This window comes from Bicyclus anynana, chromosome 1 (genome assembly GCF_947172395.1).
Source record: "Bicyclus anynana chromosome 1, ilBicAnyn1.1, whole genome shotgun sequence".
NCBI lineage: Eukaryota > Metazoa > Arthropoda > Insecta > Lepidoptera > Nymphalidae > Bicyclus > Bicyclus anynana.
Window position 1 is genome coordinate 9,143,072 of NC_069083.1, and position 23,211 is coordinate 9,166,282.

General features: G+C 39.4%; 1 protein-coding gene across 1 annotated transcript in view; it reads left to right on the forward strand.

The window, feature by feature from the left end:
• Window positions 1-444: 444 nt before the first annotated feature.
• LOC112049620 (C-Maf-inducing protein) overlaps window positions 445-23,211 on the forward strand; it is a 49,213-nt gene continuing 26,446 nt past the window's right edge. Inside the window, exons 1-2 of the mRNA XM_024087585.2 lie at window positions 445-1,537; window positions 20,576-20,809. Of these exons, the coding sequence (XP_023943353.2) occupies window positions 899-1,537; window positions 20,576-20,809 (873 nt within the window). The 5' untranslated portion in view covers window positions 445-898. The remainder of the gene's footprint in view (window positions 1,538-20,575; window positions 20,810-23,211) is intronic.

Below are 23,211 nucleotides of genomic sequence, written 5' to 3' on the forward strand. Positions count from 1 at the left end.
AAAAAGAAAATTGATCAGTTTTTAACCGACTTCAAAAAAAAGGAGGAGGTTTCTCAATTCGACCGTATATATATATATTTTTTTGGGTGATATTTTCATTATTAAAATGCAAATTTTTAGGAAAGGTTTCGTAAGGTTTATTCGATTTATATAATAAAATAAATTATTATATATTCATAATATTACGTTACGTTACGTTTAAGTTGTCATGTAACTATAACTATATTGTACGTACGTTTTATGCCACCTATCACTTATTCGGCGTACTATTACGTAAATACGTGAACAGAATTTCAGAAGCACTCCGCTCGTGAAGCATACGTGACGTGACGAGCTAATTGAGGTTCGCGAACCGGCCGCTAGATGGCGTTGGCAGCCGCAGTCCGCAGTTGCGCATGTTGAGTGTACGTCAATATAAATAAGAAAGAAATCCACAATCGAGTCCTCTACATACATAATGATATAGTACGATACGCAACGCCAGGCATGATAGTCCTCAGTTTGCGCACACCGCTTGAGTTATTCGAGGCCGAATGTGTTACATTTTGACGCATAAAACCCGTAGCGTTTTTGCGGATAATGATCGATTCACGTAATTTGTTTTACACGCGTTTAATTTTAGTGTAAATTTGTATAGTGAAACGACATAGTGAGCGCCGAATCAAAGTGTTATTGATCAAATCGACGACATTAAACTGCCTGGTTCATTTCGTGAGCTATATTTCGATTGAATCATAGGTACTTACGATTAGCTGATAAAATGTGAAACAATATTTGGCTGTAATTATAAGATCTACTGTATAACGTTGGATATGATATAAAAATATGTGTATGGAACCTAGTCCTATTATAAATAATATTGAATGATTTATGTACTAAGACTCCAAAAGTTGCCACTATGCCTTCGTATAGTCAAGAAATTAACGTGGATCTAAGTCCTGAGGAGGGCGAGGGTGCAATCAAGAGTGAAACAAAAGATGTCAAAAAGGAGGACGTAAAATATATACCCTCGGAGGAGGTCAACAACGGCGTACCGGCAGGACTGAACGCGGATCAGAGACTAGCTTTTGCATTGAGAGATTTTCTGGTGGACGGTTCTCCGAACATGGTGTTGGAGGACGGACCCTCTCCTTCCAATTTAGAACAGAAACTACCTTATATAGATGAAATCGGGGATGCGGAAGTCGAGACTGTCCAACTAGATGGGGAACCGCCTCAAAACCACGAAACGGAAGAAGTTTTGAATAACGCAGCGTGTCGTTTGAGAAGATGGCGTGCAGCGTCCCGGAAACTGCGCCGGCCGCGTATCATCAACAACTTGAGCTCCGACGAGTGTAACGGAGTGGTGAAGAACTTCAACGTGGGTCACACGGACCTGGCCGACCGGCTGCGGAGCTTGGCCGCGGCTAGCAACATGTCGGCATCGGCTGGTGAGCTGCTGTCGCTGGCTCCGCAGCCGCCCGCCGCCACCGCGCCGCCCTCGCCCGGCTGCCTCCTCACACCCTCTCTGGCAGACCAAAGCGCGGCTGAATACTTCGTGAGTATATTCAATAACTCTTAGTTCTCCTTCCCGTGGAAATGCTACAAACTATAGCGTGTGTTACTCCTGTATGCAGCTTTCTAATGGTGAAAGAATTTTTGAAATCGGTCCAGTAGTTTTTGAGTTTATTTGTTACATAGAGCCGTGATAGCCCAGTGGATATGACCTCTGCCTCCGATTCCGGAGGGTGACTTTTCAGTTGTGTGCATTTTAAGAAATTAAACATCACGAATCTTTAAAGGTGTAGGAAAACATCGTGAGGAAACCTGCATACCAGAGAAAATTCTTAATTCTCTGCGTGTGTGAAGTCTACCAATACGCATTGGGCCAGCGTGGTGGACTATTGGCCTAACCCCTCTCATTCTGAGAGGAGACTCGAGCTCAGCAGTGAGCCGAATATGGGTTGATAACGATACAATTTACAAATCTATCCTCTTTATAATATGAGTGTAGATATTTAGAAACAATTTTACCAACTTCTGATGTGTCTATTAGCTTATTTACAAGTTTCATCTTTGTCTTGTCAATTGACGTAAAATAAGATAACTACATGCGGTTCATCTGATTAAGATAACCGACACGTAAACGACGGTGGTGAAACCGGCCCTTAACCTTTTTTTGGATTTAATGGTCAACAAATTGCGGGTACTTGCTCATAGCAACGTTGTGACGTAGGGGCGTGTACTCGTACAGTTGGATCGGCTTACAATATCACACCCGTATTTACAAACAGCAATATAACAGGCACATTTAATTTCTCTGAACACAGTGTATTGGTACACATGGTGTTCCAATTAATCATGTTATGTTGTATGTAGGTTGAAACAATGAATGATGATTATATTTCAACCTACACAACAAAGGATGGTTGACACATTGTAGTGGTTAAAGAATATAGACGATGGAAGACAACTACAATAGTCTTTCTACTTTCGGAAGACGATTTGGTTTTGGATGAAGCAGTAACTCCTAGTAAGTAAGGTTCACTTACAGATACCTACGCGTTTAAGAGGAGGTTGGTGTGCAAAACTTAAAAATGTATTAGAACTATAAAGTTTTTACCTGTGTGTGGTTACTAAGCAACGGATTTTCGATATCGTTTCCATGTAATCCTCCCTCTTTAAGTTCCACACTCTGAATAAAAAAAATAATAACGCGTTTATGTTGGGTTGTCGTTTTTTAGATTCGCACAAACAAAAAAGGCGTTATTGTTGTTTATATAAAGTTAATATGTTTATACTCGTATATAAACAATTCATGCCCCTGAGCTCCTTTTGACCTGCTAGACCGATTTTTATTAAAATATGTGTTTGATTGACTTTTTTCAAAGGGATTCGGTAAAATTCTGGGCCGAATAACGTCCGTCGGATCCGCTAGCACACAATTCTCATGTTAATAAAATTGTTTATTGCAATTGCAATTGCAACGTCATTGTATGTTATTGGATACAAAGAAATAAGTAGAAATACGAGTTCTGATTACGTTGTGTCCGTGTGACGTCAACGAGAGAACCGCTGTCTGTGCGTATGCCCCGAGACTTGTGTCGACTAAAACTTTCACCAACGAATCGCTTGCAACCTTGCATGTGGTTCTTCTGTTGTACCATTTGCACTCTTTATAACTAATAACCAATGTTTTATATCAAGATCAGGGCCTGTAGCCATGTGGCACGTCGATTCTCTTTCTACAAACGCTAACGCTTCGAAAATTAAAAAATGTATGGGAGTGACATTTGCTATCGACAGGTCACGTGATCAAGTTGTAGCATCTATTTAGAATAAATAAGTTATGAAATGGCATGCGTATTCTACCTTCATTTCTAATTTCTTTGTTGGTAAACAGTGCCTGTAGCCACGTGGCACGTCGATTCTCTTTCTACAAACGCTAACGCTTCTAAAACCAGAAAAATGTATGGGAATTACAGATCCGATCAACAACTTTATCATGTGGCCGATAGCAAATGTCACTCCTATACATTTTTGAATTTTTGAAGCTGTAGCGATTGAGGTTTTCTTAATTGATCCTGGTCTGGCTGGTGGGGGGCTTTGGCCGCGGTTACTTACCGGTAAAGACCACCAAGCGATTTAGCGTTCCGGCAAGATGTCGTGTAGAAACCGAAAGGGGTCCAGCATATAATGCGTCATCACTTATCAGGTGAGATTGTAGTCAAGGGCTAATATGTAAAGAATAAAAAAAACAAATGCATTTTGAAATGTTGCAACCGTTTGACCATTCACGCTTACATCATATTCCATGTCGTAATTAGAAAATACAAATACGATCTCAGAAATAAACAAACATGTGTCCGTATTCTTTTGTCTAGACGAGAAATTACACATTTTGATGTGTTTATCTTCGACAGTTTTATTTGCAGTTGAGAAGCTTCAGAATATTTATCGCATAAATCAAGTTTCTTGACGTCATGAGAGCAGTTGCTGGTTAAAATATATCTTCAATGCTATTGAATACATTTAAAGCGTTTCAAATGACGTTGGATATAGTTAAAACTGATATAATATTATTCCCATTGTGTTTATGTATATGAAATTGCCTAAGTAGAATTTTAAACATAAACGTAATATTAATATTAGTCACTAGTAGACGCCGCGCGGTTACACCCGCGTGGTTCCCGTTCCCGTAGAAATACGGGGATAAAAGCCTATAGCCTTCCTCGATAAATGCTATCTAACACTAAAAGAATTTTTGAAATCGGACCAGTAGTTCCTGAGATTAGCGCGTTCAATCGAACAAACAAACAAACAAACTCTTCAGCTTTATAATATTAGTATGGATTAGCGGGTGCCATGTGACTTTGCCGTGAAAACTTTGTAGGGTATATTATAAAATACTAATTATTTTAAACATAAATGGAATTCATCTCCCGTTTCTCTTTTCCACCTAGAAAATGTGAATATCTAAAAATCCGGTACCAACGTACACGTCATCATCATCACCATCATTATCAGCCGATGGACGTCCACAGCTGGACATAGGCCTTTTGCATGGACTTCCAAACAAAACTGTCTCGAGCCGCCAGCATCCAGCGGCTCCCTGCAACCCGCTTGATATCTTCGGTCCATCTAGTGGGGGGGTTGACCAACACTGCGCTTTCCGGTGCGGGGTCGCCATTCCAGCATAGCTATATCAGTGACTTTAGTTTCTGCGGATCTCTTCATTTCTGATTCGATCGCGCAGAGCAACTCCAAGCATAGCTCGCTCTATCGCCCGCTGAACGTACATGTAATGTAATTAAAAGTGCCGTGTTATGAATACCTTATATACGAGTAAATACGTATTACGTACACCTAGAAAGATTAAAGAACCCCTCCCTGTTTCCCTCCTTAGACTTATTTCCAATGGTCGTTCCATAGAGCGAAGGCTTAGACTGGCTATCTACCAACGACGCGACATATTTGTAGGTGCAATATAACGTTGTAAAATAATACTAATAATATATTTCCGACTAGTTGACGTCACGCGGTTTCACCCGCGTGGTTCCCGTTCCCGTAGGAATACGGGGATAATAATTATAAAGCCTTCCTCGATAAATGGGCTATCTAACACTGAAATAATTTTTCCAATCTGACCAATAGTTCTGAGATTAGCGCGTTCAAACAAACTAACAAAGAAACTCTTTAGCTTTATAATATTAGTGTAGATTTACTACTTTAAACTCATTAGTTAACCGACTTCCAAAAAGGAGGAGGTTCTACGTTCGGCTGTATGTATGTTTTTTTTTTTTTTGATTGTGCGTTCGCCAATCAGTCGGTTAGTCCGTCAACTACGTAGATTAGTATTTTTTTTACCAATAGAATAAAAGTCAAGTGCTGTGGTATGGTTTATGGTCACGTAACAATAATATTATCATAGAATAATGCTTGAGGTATCAGACGTGACTTGAATATTTTACCTATTAAAAGTACTAAAGATTTGTTGGACAATTGGTCTGCAATAGTTAATTATGGGCATCCCCCCCCCCCCCCCCTCCCATATACGCCTATGGATAGCAGTGTAAAGCATATTTTTTAATATTTTCCTCAATATAATATGACAAATCATATCCGCAATCGCCTCGCAGCAACCCATTGAAAAACACCACTAAATATAACGTCAAAGTTCTCTAGCGAACGATTACCTAGAAGCAAAGAATATGTAATCTCGAAGCTAACCGAAGTAATGGGTAGGTACTATACCTTGGCAACTTCGTTTGTAACACTCCCGATGGTCCGCGCGGACCTGGGGGCCTGTAGCGATGAATGAAAAACCCACGACTGATGCACCTCACTTCCCCGCACGCACACCCGCGCAGTCTTTCCCCCCGTCGCCCGCATATCATGGAAGTATCATCAACGAACTTGCCAGACTATGCAAAAATTTCAATGTGTGTTTGTTTAAGTTTGGACGTGGACCCACCAGTGACGTGCATAAGGTGTTGGTCAGGGTATGCACTAGTAAGACAATTTTACCAAACTAGGAAAATCTTCATTAAATAAGCATTAATAAAAACATTTGCCAAGGTATGCAGTGCTTTAATGCATGTATGAAGTGCACGCCATTGGGACTCAATATGCTTCGGAGCAGCGTGGAGGGTCTATGCTACAAATCCCCTCTCCAATAAAAAAACTGTTAACGGAATCACTTTGTTCATTTCCTTTAACCATCATTACTGTCTATGTACCTAACTATTCATCGCCATTTTGGAAAAGAAAAAAATGGTAGAAAATGCGTCAAAGCATATAATATGCACATTGCACATCATCATTATCAACCCATATTCGGCTCACTGCTGAGCTTGAGTCTCCTCTCAGGATGAGAGGGGTTAGGCCAGTAGTCCACCACACTGGCCCAATGCGGATTGGCTGACTTCACACACGCAGAGCATTAAGAAAATTCTCTTATGTGCAGGTTTCCTCACGATGTTTTCCTTCACCGTTTGAGACACGTGATATTTAATTTCTTAAAATACACACAACTGAAAAGTTGGAGGTGCATGCCCCGGACTGGATTGGAAACTACGCCCTCCAGAATCGGAGGCAGAGGTCATATCCATTGGGCTATCACGGCTCATATATTGCTTGCTATATTGCACATAGCAAGCGTTAAAATAAACAAACAAGAAAAGGTAATACGTATCCGTAGCTGTGACCAATGTTTTCGTTACGGTGCCAGATGATTAAAGTTTCGCTGTGTAATTACAGAAATAATTAACTTTTGATTATTCAAATACGTGCACGATTTTTTGCGAGTTCAATTACCCACATTTAAATTGTCTTATACGTGACGACTTGATCATCACACTTCATTCACACATAACACACTATAGCTTGACAACTTCGTTCGTAACACTCAGTGCGGGCCGGGGGGCGTGTAGCGATGAATGAAAACTCCACGATTGATGCCTCACTTCCCCGCATGCACGATTTCACACCCGCGCAGTCTTTCTCCCCGTCGCCCGCATATCGTGGGAGTGTCATCAACAAACTTGCCAGAATATAACAATAAAGGTCACAGTTTGTGTGTAGTATCTATGTATGTTTGTTACTCCTTCATGCAACTATTGAACCGATTTGGCTGAAATTTGGAACTGACTGACTCTCCAACTAGTCGGGAAAGACTGTCTTAGGAGTGGGTACGACAATAGACCAACAGGGCGGGGATCAAAACACCCCCCCTCAGTGATGAGTCCAACCGCTCTTACCGTTGAGCTATTGAGGTTTATACCTTAGATTATTACGATAGACTACTTTTTATCCCAGAAAATTACTAAATTAAAAGAAATAAATAAAATCAAAACCCAAGTTTTCGTTTTCGACGGCCGCGTGGCGCAGTGGGTAGTGACCCTGCTTTCTGCATCCACGGCCGTGGGTTCGATTCCCACAACTGGAAAATATTTGTGTGATGAGCATAAGTGTTTTCCAGTGTCTGTGTGTATTTATACATTATATAAGTATTTATATGTAGTATATAATTGTATATTAATATTATAATATCAACTATCTTAGCACCCATAATACAAGCTACTCTGTATGCTTACTTTGGGGCTAGATAGTGATGTGTATTGTTTAAGTATATTTATTTATTTATTTATTTTTAAATATCAAGATGGCGCCCCTAAAGCAACTATGACAGCAAACGTTAAATCGACTACTGCATTGAAAACGTCATCAATCCGCCATTATTACCCTTGTTAGTGTTGCATTTCTTGGGAGAGAATGAATATTATTTCGAAAGAATTAAAGTAAATTCGTAGATTTGTATAATCAAAAATAGTTTAAAAAAAATGGTTTCTTTTATTTCCACCAGGGTACAATGACTGATCCTGGGCTCCAGTTTTGGACCATCTCCTTTAATTCACAATCTGTCTAAATCTGGTGTTTCCGAAAGAAATAAAAACATAAAAAACTGTTATCGCGGGATCTTCTCAATTTCCTTAACTAGGTACCTAATTTATTGCAAGGCGGAAAAAAATATTAAGAAGATGTGACAGGTTGGAATAAGCCATTTCATTTGTGATTAAGACATGAGTGGACCAATTCTAATAACTGTGAGTAATATTAGTAATATTAGATACGTCACTCAGTGGCGTAGCTTGCCTTGGAGGGGCCCTGTATCAAAATTAGTTGGGAGGTCCAATATACGAGCGGCAAATCGCGAAGATCTCTTTAGCAGCTTTTCTACAGGAAGCACCAGATTAAGTGGGATTGTAAATTAAAGGAGATGGTTCCTTTTCAGGTCCACTCTTGTACCCTGTATCATTAAAATTTAAAAAATACAAGGATTTTATTAAAATTTATTAACGTGTATAAATCTAACTAAATAAAAAGTAAAAATAAATAAAATAAAAACCTAAGTTTTTGAGTTATATCAAGATGGCACCCATAGAGCAACTATGACATGACAATTGACAACAAACGTCAAATCGATTAATACATTGAAAACGTCATCTATCCGCCATTATTAACCTTGTTAATGTTGCATTTTTTGGGAGATAATGAATATTATTTCGAAAGAATAAAAGTAAATTCGTAGATTTGTATCTAAATCTACATCTAGATCTACATCTAGAGCAGTGATAGCCCAGTGGATATGACCTCTGCCTCCGATTCCGGAGGGTGTGGGTTCGAATCCGGTCCGGGGCATGCACCTCCAACTTTTCAGTTGTGTGCATTTTAAGAAATTAAATATCACGTGTCTCAATCGGTGAAGGAAAACATCGTGAGGAAACCTGCATACCAGAGAATTATCTTCATTCTCTGCGTGTGTGAAGTCTGCCAATCCGCATTGGGCCAGCGTGGTGGACTATTGGCCTAACCCCTCTCATTCTGAGAGGAGACTTGAGCTCAGCAGTGAGCCGAATATGGGTTGATGACGACGAAATTCGTAGATTTGTATAATCAAATAGTTAAAAAAACATCTTCTTTTATGTCCGCCAGGGTACAATGACTTATCCTGGGCTCCATACAATTTTGGACCATCTCCTTTGACTATTTTTTGTGTTCACACATAAGGAGCCCCTGAAGTTCGAGGGCCCCGTATCATTGATACGGCTGATACGGCGGTAGCTACGCCCCTGACGTCACTCTATACATTTATGGATTTATTTGTTTAATCTGTGATCACCTCTCCAAAGTTTACAATATTGATTAGTATATCTAGCTGCATAAGGTAAACAATATTAAGGTAAGGTAGGTATAGTATGCACCTAACTTCGAGTCCATTTTCACTGTGCCGCAATTTTCAACAAAGTAAAGTGAGTTTCAAGTAGTAGTGATTAGATTGATTTTACTTTGGCGAAAATTGAACTTTTATCTTAATTTATGTTTATAAATATGGTCGTTAGAGTTAAAATATAGGTAAATATTAGCCTAAATCTGAAGAAATTCTGTCTGTGTGTGAAAATTACAAAAGATAGCAGGAAAATGTGTTTTAATCAAAAACATAATATAATATAAATATCTGATAATGAAATAGACAAATAAAAAACTAGTAACAAAACACTTTTTCCTGTTAATTATGCGCAGATCTGCGTGTTGCAATTTCGGAGCAGACCAGAAACTTAGCACATACTATATCAACTATTATTAACTATGCAATTACAAATAGTGCATTGAAACAGGTATATTATTAAGTTGGGAAAATGTATTAAGTATATAATCAGATAGTGATATAAATATTTTCAGTAAGTATCAAATTGCTAAGAGGAAAATTACAGCGAGCTAAAAATAGACTTTCCAGACGTGCAGAAAGAAAAATAAATGAAGTGAATACGTACAGTGTAGATAAGGAACTGGTCATCCGTAGGTTAGTTGAGTCTCATTGATGAGCACGCGCTCGCCTCATGCCGGCTTCGTGGAGCCGATACTCGTAGGGATCGATAGGTTCCACACCACTGCGGTTGTATTCATATGTTTTGCCCATATACTCATGTATATACGCAAACAGAAGGGTATTGTAGGTTTGAGGTGTCTATCTGTCTGTGGCACCATAGCTCCCGAACCGATGAAGCGATTTCAATTTATTTTTTTTGTATTAAAGGCGACTTATGTGTTCATGTGACATATGAAATCGGTTGAGCCGTTTAAAAGTTGTGGGGGGTGAAAGTAGGGAAGAATAACCGAATGTCTGCAAATATACTCGAATGGGATATCAAATGAAAGTGCCCTGAAAGATTGATGACTTGATCGAGAATGTAATTAATAATTTCATGACATTCGGCGGTTTTTCAATTTATTCCTATCACAGTGTACTTCAATTATTGTAGGTACATAATAATTATGTATTCTGTGTCTTTTGTAAAGACTATGTTAGGAGTGGATACGGCATTAGTCCAACCAACGGGTGGGAATCGAATCCTTTACCTTCCGGTGTTGAGATCCTTAATAACAATTAAGTAAATGGTTTCACCCTCCATAGCCCATTCCTGCAATTTCTCGCAGATTTTCAGTACAAATCATAAAGTCGCTTCTACGCTTATAATCCCCTTTTACATTTTAAAGGTGATTAATGTACGTACCAAATAAAAGACATTTAATTCAAACTTTCAACCCTTATTTCACCACATTCTGTTAATAATTTTGCAACAAAAAGTAGGCTTTGTTCCAAAGTCCCATTTATTTCAATATTTCATAAATAGGACCTTAAATGATAACGATGATTGATAACAGATATAAGTGATAATGACCAGAGCAAACGACTTAACGTGAACTCTTAGTCCAAGAACGCCAAGTCCGTACTTGGCGACTTTGAAAACTAATACAAAGGTCCGTGAATTTGAATCCGGGACCTTTGTATTCCCAGCTGAAAAACTAGTCATTATCAGTATAATATATACAGGCATAGGTACCCATTGTAGAACAAAACAAGCCTTCCTTTGTTTCGCCGTAGTCGGGCAGGTAGAGAGAATTTTAAATTCAAAGCGTAGGTAATTCCGTATACATACGGTTGCTTATTTCTCATAGTTTGTTTTACGATTTGGCGGATGAATGGCGTGTATTTATGTACACGCCATTCATCATTACCATCACTATCAGCTGATGGACGACCACACCTGGGAATAGACTACCAAATACCAGGGTCTCGAGCCGCCAGCATCCAGCGTCTCCCTGCAACCCGTTCGATGTCGTTCCATGTATATTATACTAGCGGACGCCCGCGACTTCGTCCGCGTGTAATTCAGTTTTTCACAAATCTCGCGGGAACCATGGATTTTTCCGGGATGAGAAGTAAAATCTATTTCCATTCCAAATTTCAGCCAAATCGCTTCAGTAGTCGCAGCGTAAAGAAGGAACAAACATACTTACACACTTTCACACTTACACACAAACTTTCGCCTTTATAATATTAGTATGATATATCCATGTATATATGTTCCATGTCGTCGCATCATGCATCCATTTTAAATTTTAATGGCACCTTCATGGACAGGTCAATGTCATGTCGAGTCAAAGACTACCTCCACTCCACAAATGACAGTCACCACATTCGACACCAATGTGTTTCCTCAGTCCATCTCTAAAATAATAAAATTTTAATTGGTTAGGTAATTCCACAAATGGCTAAGCAAATATTATATCTAGGTACCTACTTAATATTCCACGAAATCATAATGAGATCCTCTACCATTTATAGTAGATTAAAAATAAAATTCAAATAATCAACATAGTTCTGTCTTCACAAAAACTTTTAAAAATACAACTCTATTAGTGAGTAGATTCTACTACCGGTTTTAAAAAGCAGATTATACCGAGAAGAACAGACAAAGAAATTATATTGTCGATTAAATCTATAAAAATATTATAAAGCTGAAGAGTTTGTTTGTTTGATTGAACGCGCTAATCTCAGGAACTACTGGTCCGATTTGAAAAATTATTTCAGTGTTAGATAGCCCATTTATCGAGGAAGGCTATAGGCTATATATTATCTCCGTATTCCTACGGGAACGGGAACCACGCGGGTGAAACCGCGTGGCGTCAGCTAGTATAGATATATTTGGTCGACAATGTATCGTGGCGAGCATCTCAGGCACACAAATTCGTCTATATTTTATAGTAAATGCATTCCAATATCCTTCACTTAACGGCTTTCAAAGTTTCAACGCCCTTAAGCCCTGGGTACTAGAAAGATTGTTATCGGCGTCTTGCGTCAGCTGAGTTCTATTTTTCCGTGAGACGGCTTGATTTTAGTTCGATAAGCTATTCGGGCCGATTGAAGCGAGTCGCAGCCAGCGCCCTCGTGACCCAAATTTCAGCGCCGACGTCATCAGGAAGTGCTGTTTGTGGGGCGGCGGCGTACACTGACCCGAGCTTTCTACCCCCGTGTCTTGTTTTTTACTTTACTATACAACTTTTTGACGTTGTATACAAAGATTACTACACTAGGTCAGTCGAGACCAGGGACAGTTGCGGATTTACCAGTAGCTAGTATGCTAAGTAAGACTGGAGCCTAGGGCGGCAGATTTTAAGGGGCGGCATATTTGACCTAAAAAATGAAACTTGAAAATGAAACAATATTTTTCGAGTTTATTCCTTAAGAATCGATTTTCATATATAGCCCCCGGTATGAAAAAAATATTTGCAGTAAAATTCGATGAACGAACCATGTGCACGCTGTTGGAAGGCGCGCACGCCTGCAGCTTCTCGGTTGCGCACCTTTCAATTTTTAGGCGTTAGTATTGAGATGTCCATTGTATGTTGCAGGGCAACATACACCTATTTAGACAGTCGATCTGAAAGAGTTCACTCCATTCGTGCGTCGGAGCTGACACACACTTTTTTTTATTATTTGATGTAAATTATATTAGGAGGCTAATAAACGTCGATACTATCCAAACTAATACATTTTAATATTTTATTCCTACTGTACGCTACCTTACCTTACCTTATCAGCCGATACACGTCCACAGCTGGACATAGGCCTCTTGCATGGACATCCAAGCACAACGCTCACAACGCCAGCATCCAGCGGCCATAAAATGACCACACTGGGCATGCGGGTTGGTCATTCGCAGGGCTGGATTTTTCCGCCCCAGTGTCGCTGCTGCCCGACACCGGCATGTGCCATTTATAAAATCCAGCCAGTTGAGAATGGTTATACCTATATGGTTATATAGTCGGTCGCCAGAGCCTCGTCAGTCGATCTGCAGGGTGCCCCACGAGCAGGTGAGATTGGTAGCTAGAGAGGCTGACTGGTACTAGCCTCCCCCTTACACCCCACTGTACGCTACAGTTCTACTAAAATATTAAGATAATTGTATAACACATTTTAAGAGAATTATATTGTTTGCGTACTTAAGGCATTTCAGAATTCAGTAGGGGCTAAAAAAATTTAATAGCCTACTGGCGGCAAAATTGTAAATCGTCCTTTAACCAGAGATACACTACTCGCCTCGGTGATGCTTAGCGACTTTGGACCACAAGATCCTGAATGCGAATCTTGCCATTATAGCCATAAACATAACAGAAACCTTGAATAACTGATATATCTTCAGGTTACGATATCCTTCTAACCGAACTAGGTAGATCGTTTCAAGAAATATGTTAACACAGAAACAACACGCAACGTGTCGCTGTTGAATAATAAAATTATATAATGAACATCCTCATATATCTACCTAATGCGAACGTTGTAGATAACTTAGATTAATTCATAACGGTAAATAATATTACAAGCTTCTCCACCAAAGATACGTCATTAGCGCTTCGAAACTGAGCCGAACAAATGTTTAATTTCATTTAGTCGCATAGTAAACAACTAAAGTTACTTATACAAATAATACCTAAATATTGTCTACAATGTCGAGTTGTGTGTTCAAGAAATATAAAAACTATATACAAAAATATAATATAATGTAAGTAAACACAAAATTGTGATTTTGCGCTGATTTAGTAGGCACGTATTAAAGGCAATATTATAAACGCGAAAGTTTGTATGGATGTTTGGATGTATATTTGGATGTTTGGATGTTTGTTACTCTTTAACGTCGCTTCTACTGAAGCGATTTGGCTGAAATTTGGAATGGAAATAGATTGTACTCTGGTTTGACTTTTTATTCCGAAAAAAATCATGGTTCCCGAGGGATTAGTGAAAAACTAAATTCCACGCGGACGAAGTCGATGGCGTCTGCTAGTATCTAATAATATAAAATCGTTGTTGTCCACAGTGTAGTACTTTATGAAAAGTTTGTGACAAACCTCAAAAAAAAAGGTTTGAGTCCACAAAAAGCTTATATCAGTACAATAAACGATGATTTTGACAGAAGGTTCGTTATCAAATACTTCGTATAGGTACATTATACATTGGTCTTCTTTTAAGTACATTATGAGAATTTTTTTCGATCTCGAAGACCTTGTAACGCTAAACTTAGCTATTGATTAACCTATAAGGATATTTACCGTTAATCTTTTTTCTTCTATTCAATGACAAGTTGGCCCTTAATTACGATCACACCAGCAGGGTTATTATGTGCCTCGGTGTACCATTCAAACATTCAGTCCCATAGTTTCTCATCGTATTTTCGTTTTTGCTATCATCTAACATTTTGTATCAATGAAACGGCATAGTTATTGTCATTTTACCTAAAGTGTCATTAGTATAGCAGTGGTAATAGCAAGTAGTAACTTCATTTTACGAAAAACTGGTATTTACGTAATTTCGTTGAAATAATTATGTTAGACAATTGTGAACAAAAAAAACTATAACTTGATGTGAAATGGCGCAGTCAAGATCATTTTGGTAAAATAACTATGTTAGATAAAAAAAAAACGAGATAGATTTCATCTTGTCTACCAGACGGCATATATTCAACGACGTCTCTGTGATCAATAGGGTCAAAACCGGTAGTGATCACCGAATGGTAAGAGGCACGTTGAATATCAACTTACAGCTGGAACGGTACAAACTGGTGAAATCTACGCTCCGACCTATTTGTGCCCAAATCCAAAACCCCGAGAGCTTTCAACTGGAATTACAGAACCGCTTCGATTGCCTAGCAGATTGCGTTGATGTGGATGACCTAAACAACAGGCTTGTGGAAACTGTCCATACAGTTGGGTCTAAGTTTTTCAAAACCCACCGTACAAAAAGAACCAACAAGTTCTCGGACCACACACTCAAGCTCATGGAGGAGAGGCAAGAAATGAGATTGCAGTCTTCAACAGACGCGTCAAAGTACCGTCGGATTAATAGACAGATCTCTAAATCGCAGACATGCGACTTGCGACGCTTCAATACCGAGCGTATCAAGGATACAATCGGAGCAATCGAGGCTCGAAAGTGTTCGCGAGAGATCTGTCTATTGGACGAAAACAATTGACGCGTTTGAAGACCGATCAGGGCAATGTCATTTCTTCTAAGCCCGAGATCTTGAGTGAGGTCGAGGAGTTCTATGGACAGTTATACACCTCTACCCAAAAGCCTGTTGACAGTTTGGCTAAAGACCCTAGAGCCAAATTGACCCGACACTATACCGAAGATATCCCGGACGTCAGCCTGTACGAGATTAGTATGGCTCTCAAACAACTTAAGAACAACAAAGCACCAGGTGATGACGGAATAACAGCAGAACTCCTGAAAGCGGGTGGAAAACCGATACTTAAGGTCCTTCAGCGATTGTTCAATTCCGTCATTCACGAGGGCATAACACCCAAGGCATGGCACAGGAGCGTGGTGGTTCTGTTCTTCAAAAAAGGTGACAATACCTTGCTGAAGAACTACAGACCCATCTCGTTGTTGAGACATGTCTACAAGTTGTTCTCGAGAGTCATTACGAATCGTCTCGCTCGTAGGTTTGACGACTTCCAGCCTCCCGAACAAGCCGGTTTCCGAGCAGGCTTTAGTACCATAGACCACATTCATACGCTGCGGCAGGTTATACAGAAGACCGAAGAGTATAACCAGCCACTTTGCTTAGCGTTTGTGGACTATGAGAAAGCCTTCGATTCGGTGGAGACTTGGGCTGTGCTAAGATCTTTGCAGAGATGCCGGATCGACTACAGGTACATCCAAGTGTTGAAGTGTTTGTATGAAAGCGCCACTATGTCATTCCGTATACAGGATCAGACTACGAGACCAATCCAATTGCAGCGAGGAGTGCGACAGGGAGATGTGATCTCTCCGAAGCTATTTACCGCCGCTTTGGAAGACGTCTTTAAGCTTCTGGACTGGAACGGATTTGGCATCAACATCAATGGTGAGTACATCACTCAACTACGGTTTGCCGACGATGTGGTCATTATGGCAGAGACTCTGGATGACCTTAGTACCATGCTCAACGACCTCAGCAGAGTTTCTCAACGTGTGGGCCTAAAAATGAACATGAGCAAGACGAAGATCATGTCTAATGCTCATGTAACGCTCCACCCAGTTATTGTTGAGGACTCTGCGCTCGAAATTGTAGACGAGTATATATACCTAGGACACACAGTCCAGTTAGGAAGGTCCAATTTCGAGAAAGAGGTAAATCGCCGAATCCAGCTCGGCTGGGCCGCGTTCGGAAAACTCCGCGACATCTTTTCGTCCGAAATTCCTCAGTGCCTGAAGACGAAAGTCTTCGAACAGTGCGTGTTGCCAGTGATGACATACGGATCCGAAACCTGGTCGCTAACTATGGGCCTCATTAGAAGGCTCAAAGTCACTCAGCGGGCGATGGAGCGATCTATGCTTGGAGTTTCTCTGCGTGATCGAATCAGAAATGAGGAGATCCGCAGACGAACCAAAGTCACCGACATAGCTTAGCGAGTCGCGAAGCTGAAGTGGCAATGGGCAGGCCACATAGTTCGAAGAGCCGATGGACGTTGGGGTCCCAAGGTGTTGGAATGGCGACCCCGCACCGGAAAGCGCAGTGTTGGTCGACCCCCCACTAGGTGGACAGAGGACATCAAGCGGATTGCAGGAAACCGCTGGATGCTGGCGGCTCGAGATCGTTATGCTTGGAGGTCCATGCAAGAGGCCTATGTCCAGCAGTGGACGTCCATCGGCTGAAAATGATGAAATTGATGATGAGATGATAACAAGAAGGAAAATACGATGTAATGACACAATGTTGGAATGGTACACCCAGATACGTAATAGGCCCGCTGGTTTTAAGTGACGATCAAGTGATGCCTACTTGGAAGAGGCACTTTACCCATACCTCTGACGGTTTCTACGCGGCATCGTACCGGAACGCTAAATAGCTTTGCGGTATATCTTTACCTATCTACGCCTATCATCATACTAGACCTAAGTCAATTTAGAAAATCTAAAATTCTAAACTGAACCGAGCTGATAATCGAACCTGTGAAATGTTAGAACCATTACCAACAGAAAGGTCATTCATCTGGTTACTATAAGTGACCTTTTCTGGTATACGCTATAAATAAAACATCATTACTCTCGGTCTTAAAACAGACTAACAGTACCATTATTTTTCTATTAAAATAACTGGATGATGAATGTTAGCTTGAAGTACAAGGTCATTGCTGACGTCAAACACATTTTGTTCGCGTGTTGTAAGTAAACGCTTAAAATGTCAATTTAATTTCGGATATACAGGTAAACGCCACGCCTAGCTTGTTATTAGACCACTAATCAACTAATTATTATCGAGTATCGACCTTACTTCACCACTTGATGAAATTAATTACTTAATATAAATCTATTGAAACATCAATCGAATGTATTGGTAGTCTTTTCAAATCCTAGAGTTACAGTGTGCTTAGACCACTTTTTAATGGTCTAAGGCTTACACGGTTAAATTATTATAGGTATTGCAATATAGGAACCTATCTGTAGGGAAATTGGTCTATTTGCACGTATTGCAAGACATCCATTCGGTTGGGACGTTTTAGACAATTTTCTTAATGTATCTTTCGGCTGTATTGATGTCTGATGTCTCCCCTATAACGGATTAACCGGCGGGTGGAAGGGGCGGACCACCCCAGGCCTCGTATCTTTTTAGATATTGTACAGATACCTCAGTTTAATATAATTGATATTATCGGCCCTACTGAGAATTGCCATGATTTTTTCAGAAAAATATAGTAATTTTCAGATTTAGCTATAAAAAAATATATTACGCTTAAATAAAGTATATATAGTATTTCATGGAATAAGCAAAAAGTTAACATTTATTTTTAAAAAACAGTACTTTTTTGCTCTTGTTGCATTTTTCAAGATTCATTTGTCATATGCTTTTTCACATCTGATTATTAAATTTTTGAAAACCAAATGCTTTTTAAAATTTTATTTGTTAAATGTTTGAAACTCAGGAAGATGGACAAGATCAGATAGACTAGACGCTATTGCATCTGTCGCTAATGTCCATAAAGATTTTAAATTAAAATTTTATTTGTTAGATATCAGTGTTGAAAATATAGTATTTTTGCGTACTACGTATTTCTTCAACAGTATATTGTACGCAGACCCCAAATATAGTACAATACTGTACTGTATATTATAGTACGATTGGCAACCCTAGCTGGCAACCCTAGCCCTACTGACAGTAAATTAGGTATTAAAGGTGGTTATCTTTTATTGTGCTGGGCTGGGGAATAGGGGTTTGTTTACTTTATTCTTTTATGATTGTTATATTTTACTGATGACCCTGAACTATGCAATTTTCTCAATCTAACCAATTCGAATTTGTAATACTGCCATTTTCCACACCTGAGCCTTATCAGTAAATCAGCATTTGATAAAGCTTTCTAGTGCATGCCTATACATTATATCGTTTTCGTATTTACATTATAAATAATACAATATTTGCAATAATTTAATAATAGATGTATAGATATAACGGTTAATATTTTATTAAGTATTTATCATATTACAAATAAATAAAATATAAGAATAAAATAAAATAAAATAAAAGGCAATTATTCCTTTAAGTTTCGGCTAATCTCTGAATAGACTAGACCGATTTTGACAGAACTTTCACTGACAGATAACTCATGTTAGAACGAGTAACATAGGCTATATTTTATCCTAATATTCCCACGGGATCAGGAACTACGCAAGTGTAACCACGGAGTGTCCGCTAGTTAATTTTATGATTTTCATTTTATTTTGACTGCCTCATTGTTCTCGTGGTCAGCTGGTTCAGCTTTGGACAATGAGGTCCAGGGTTCGAATCCCGGGTCAGGCCAACAAAAAAAAATAGGGTAATTGGATTATTCTCACAAGAAATAATAGCAGCCTGGAGTTGGGAAGTTGGCGGTGTTAGCACACCCCCGTGCCTCGGAGAGCACGTAAAGCCGTCGGTCCTGCGCCTTATCTCTCACCGCTCATATCGGTTTGCCGTCCCATCGGATTTCCAGAGTGAGGAAAGAGAGAGTTCACCTGTACTTACGCAAACACTTGTGCACTATAATATCTCCTACGTACATGGTTAATCTAACCATGAGAATAGCCGCCGTTAGCGAAAAATCGGTCAGGAGCATATTATTATTATTAATTTTATTTTCTCTCCATGAATATGACAGTCATGGTGACAGCTATTCAAAAATGTACCGTTCGTTCAATCAACCTAATAATTAATCCTACCGCGTATCGTATCATGATCGTATCTTAAAATAATATTAATTTCATTTCTAAGTATTATCAACGTCATTGGAAAATCCGTTTGACTTTTCCTTTATAACTAACTGTACGCTGTTTACATAAGCGAGCTGCTGATAAATTTTATTTAGTAAAAAAAGGTTTTTCCCGTTCGTATCTACGAAACCTTTAGTGCACAAAATGATAAATTAACATAAATGTATACAATTATATATTATACATATTATAAAACAAAGTCCTCTGTTCTGTCTTCTGTCTGTCTGTTCGCGATAGATTAAAAAACTACTGAACGGTTTCTCATGCGGTTTTTACCAATAGATAGAAAAAATTTGAGAAAGGTTTAGGTGTAAAAATTTAGAAAAAATTGTTGTAAATTGTTTTAAATATTACGATTAGTGTTAAAAAAGTCAGGCCGCTTTCAGAATAGAATTGAGAACCTCCTCCTTTTTTGAAGTCGGTTAAAACGTTCTCTACGATAAGGAAACCATACTAACTACGAGTATACATTCAAATGCGTAAAAAGTGAATTAATTGTTTTTATTTTCGAGTAAAGCATTACATAAGTTACTTATACTCGTATCCCGATATCCCAATATTCCACAAGAACAGAATATACGCGAGTGAAACCGCGTGGCACAGCAAGTGGCATGCACTTCATAGATACTAAAATACACTGCCTATGCCCAATGGCGTAGTTACCCAGAGGCTAGGCGGTGCAATGCCCCGGGGCACCCAAGCTCAGGGGACCCTCGAATCCTTACCAGAAAATCGCGATCGAACTGTACATAGAAAATTTCGAGAACGAAAAAGAGCTGATAATAAATTAACGTAGTCTAATGCGACGAAGGAATCGTGAGGAAACCTGCATACCCGAGAATTTTTTTAATTCTCTACGTGTGTGAAGTCTGCCAATCTGCATTGGGCTAGCATGAAATCCTATTCTGAATATGATGCTTATGATGAGATTCAGTTGTATTAAATATATGTCTGTTTTGTCGACAGGGCTCAAGTCCAGAGTGCTGTGCCGACAGCAGTGGCGCCAAGAGTAGCAACTCCGCAGGCACCCCCGCCCCGCCGCCTGGCCCCCGATACAAGCTGGCCATAGAAGGCTCCGTCAGGGTCTGCTGCTTCCAACACACCAGAACCGTCGTTGACAAGATCCTAGCCGCCAAGTTCTTCAGACGATGGGAAACTCATGTGCTGTGCATGCAAGACGACCATGTTGTTTCTAAAACTGTAAGTGCTTAACTTTCATTTAGTTTTTTTTTTATTCTTTACAAGTTAGCCCTTGAATACATCTCACCGATGTTAAGTGATGATGCAATCTAAGATGTAAGCAGACTAAGTTTTTAGGAGAACAAAATCCACACCCCTTTCGGTTTTTACACGACATCGTACCGGAACGCTGCATCGCTTGCCGGTCTTTGCCGGTAGGGTGGTAACTAGCCACGGCCGAAGCCTCCTATCAGCCAAACCTGGAGCTATTAAAAAAATCACAATATAATTAAATCTCAAAGTAAATCCACCGCGCATGCGCCACGGAGACCGTCAAAAGGTAATACTTATATTTAATAATATTAGCTGACGCCGCGCAGTTTCACCCGCGTAATATATATCTTATAGCCTTCCTCGATAAATGGGCTATCTAACATCGAAAAAATTTTTCAAATCGGACCAGTAGTAGTTCCTGAGATTAGCGCGTTCAATCAATCAAACAAACAACCAAACAAACTCTTTAGCTTTACAATATTAGTATAGATATATAGCTTAATTCCTCTCATTCTGATCATTCTGAGAGGAGACCCGTGCTCAACAGTGAGCCAAATGTAGGTTGTGATGATAATAATGATTATTCAACAGTAGGTGTTTTCTACTAAACAGTTGTAATTGTTTCTGAATAATGTACAGAAACGCAACAGTACGCAACATTATGCGTTCCCTGATTGGCAGGAATCATAAAAACTAAGAACACTTTCCACATCGGACTCGCTCTAAAAATATCAATTTTATCTGTTGATTCAAAACAAGTCTGTTTGCAGTGACTCTATCACCAGTTCGGAATGCTATTTCTGCTGAGAAGCCGGCAAATACTCAAAAGAACTCTATCTGCGTTTTAATTCTTAGTCAACATACTGTTTGCATAATTATATTTTCCAATTAACTAGAGGACGCCCGCGACTTCGTCCGTGTGGAATTCCGTTTTTCACAAATCCCACGGGATGGATTTTTCCGGGATGAAAAGTTGTCTTTGTGTTAATCCAGAAAAAAATCCATTTCCATTCCAAATTTCAGTCAAATCGCTTCAGTAGTCGCAGCGCAATGGTGGAACAAACATACACACTTATACACACACACACATACACACTTAATGAGTGTGTATGTGTGTGTATATGTTTCGCCTTTATAATATTAGTAAATAAATAAATCTTACAAATATCGACGGTACTAGGTACTAAAACCTATGTCGTCCGGAGAAGCATGCTCCAGGCTCATTTTTGCTGCCGACAGCATTGCTGTTTCGGTCTGATCAGCACTTTTATTCTGTCTTTTTTCTAAAAATTACCGTGTTATTTTTTTCTTGTCAATTACGGAACCGGATTTTTTGTTCTAAAACGCACTTAACCAGATTTTCAAAACTGAAGTTGTTTACATATTGCATTCCATTCCATACGTTAATGCTGTTTCGCAAAACAATCCAGTTTTAAGCTTACGATTCGCTGGAATCGCTTTTTTACACCACGCAAATAGGTTTATAGTGCTCGCGCTCGTGATTTGGAGTTCCCACATACACACGTTACGTCATCTGTTGGATTTTTGCCTAACAACGACAAAGTAATTATATAATGATTTATTTATTTTGCTATCATCCGCGAAAAGCCGACGAACCCATGTGACAACGTCACCCAGGTCCGACAAAATACTCTCTATATACCTTCGTTTCACCCCGAAACAGGAGCATCCTCAGGAGATGTTGTGAACGTGCAAAAAGTATTTTGTCGGATCTGGGTGACGTTGTCGCATGGGTTCGTCGGTTTTTCGCGGATGATAGCAAAATAAATAAATCATTATATAATCATGATGAACTTCCGCAAAGTAACGCCTGCTTCTATCCCATATTTAACGACAAAGTAAACGTAGGAGTAACTTTTAAGTGGCAGGCAATTATTTAGATCAACACTACTGTTTGTTATTAGAATTAAGGCGTAACGTTCATCACACTAATCACACTAATATTATTAAGGCGAAACCTTTACGCGACTACTTAACTCATAGACTACTTTAATGCCGAAAAAATCCATGGTTCCCACGGGATTTGTAAAAACTGAATAGCGGATGAAGTCGCGGGCGTCCGCTAGTATATAATATAATGAATGAGATACATTGTTTAATGGTGAAACATTGTTACCTAATACATAAGAACATCTTTGTATAACTAAATGTAATGTTTCTTGCAAATAAATGATTCTGATTCTGATTATGAGGGACCTCTCTCGTCTAGTCGGTCCCTCATGACTGAGGATCCTGACTACCTTGGCGAGTTATCGTTCGATAGACAATGCTCCTCCATCGAGTACGGTCGCTGGCGGCACTGTAAAAGGTGCGGGCTCCTGTTTCTTAGAGAATCCGTCCATCGGATT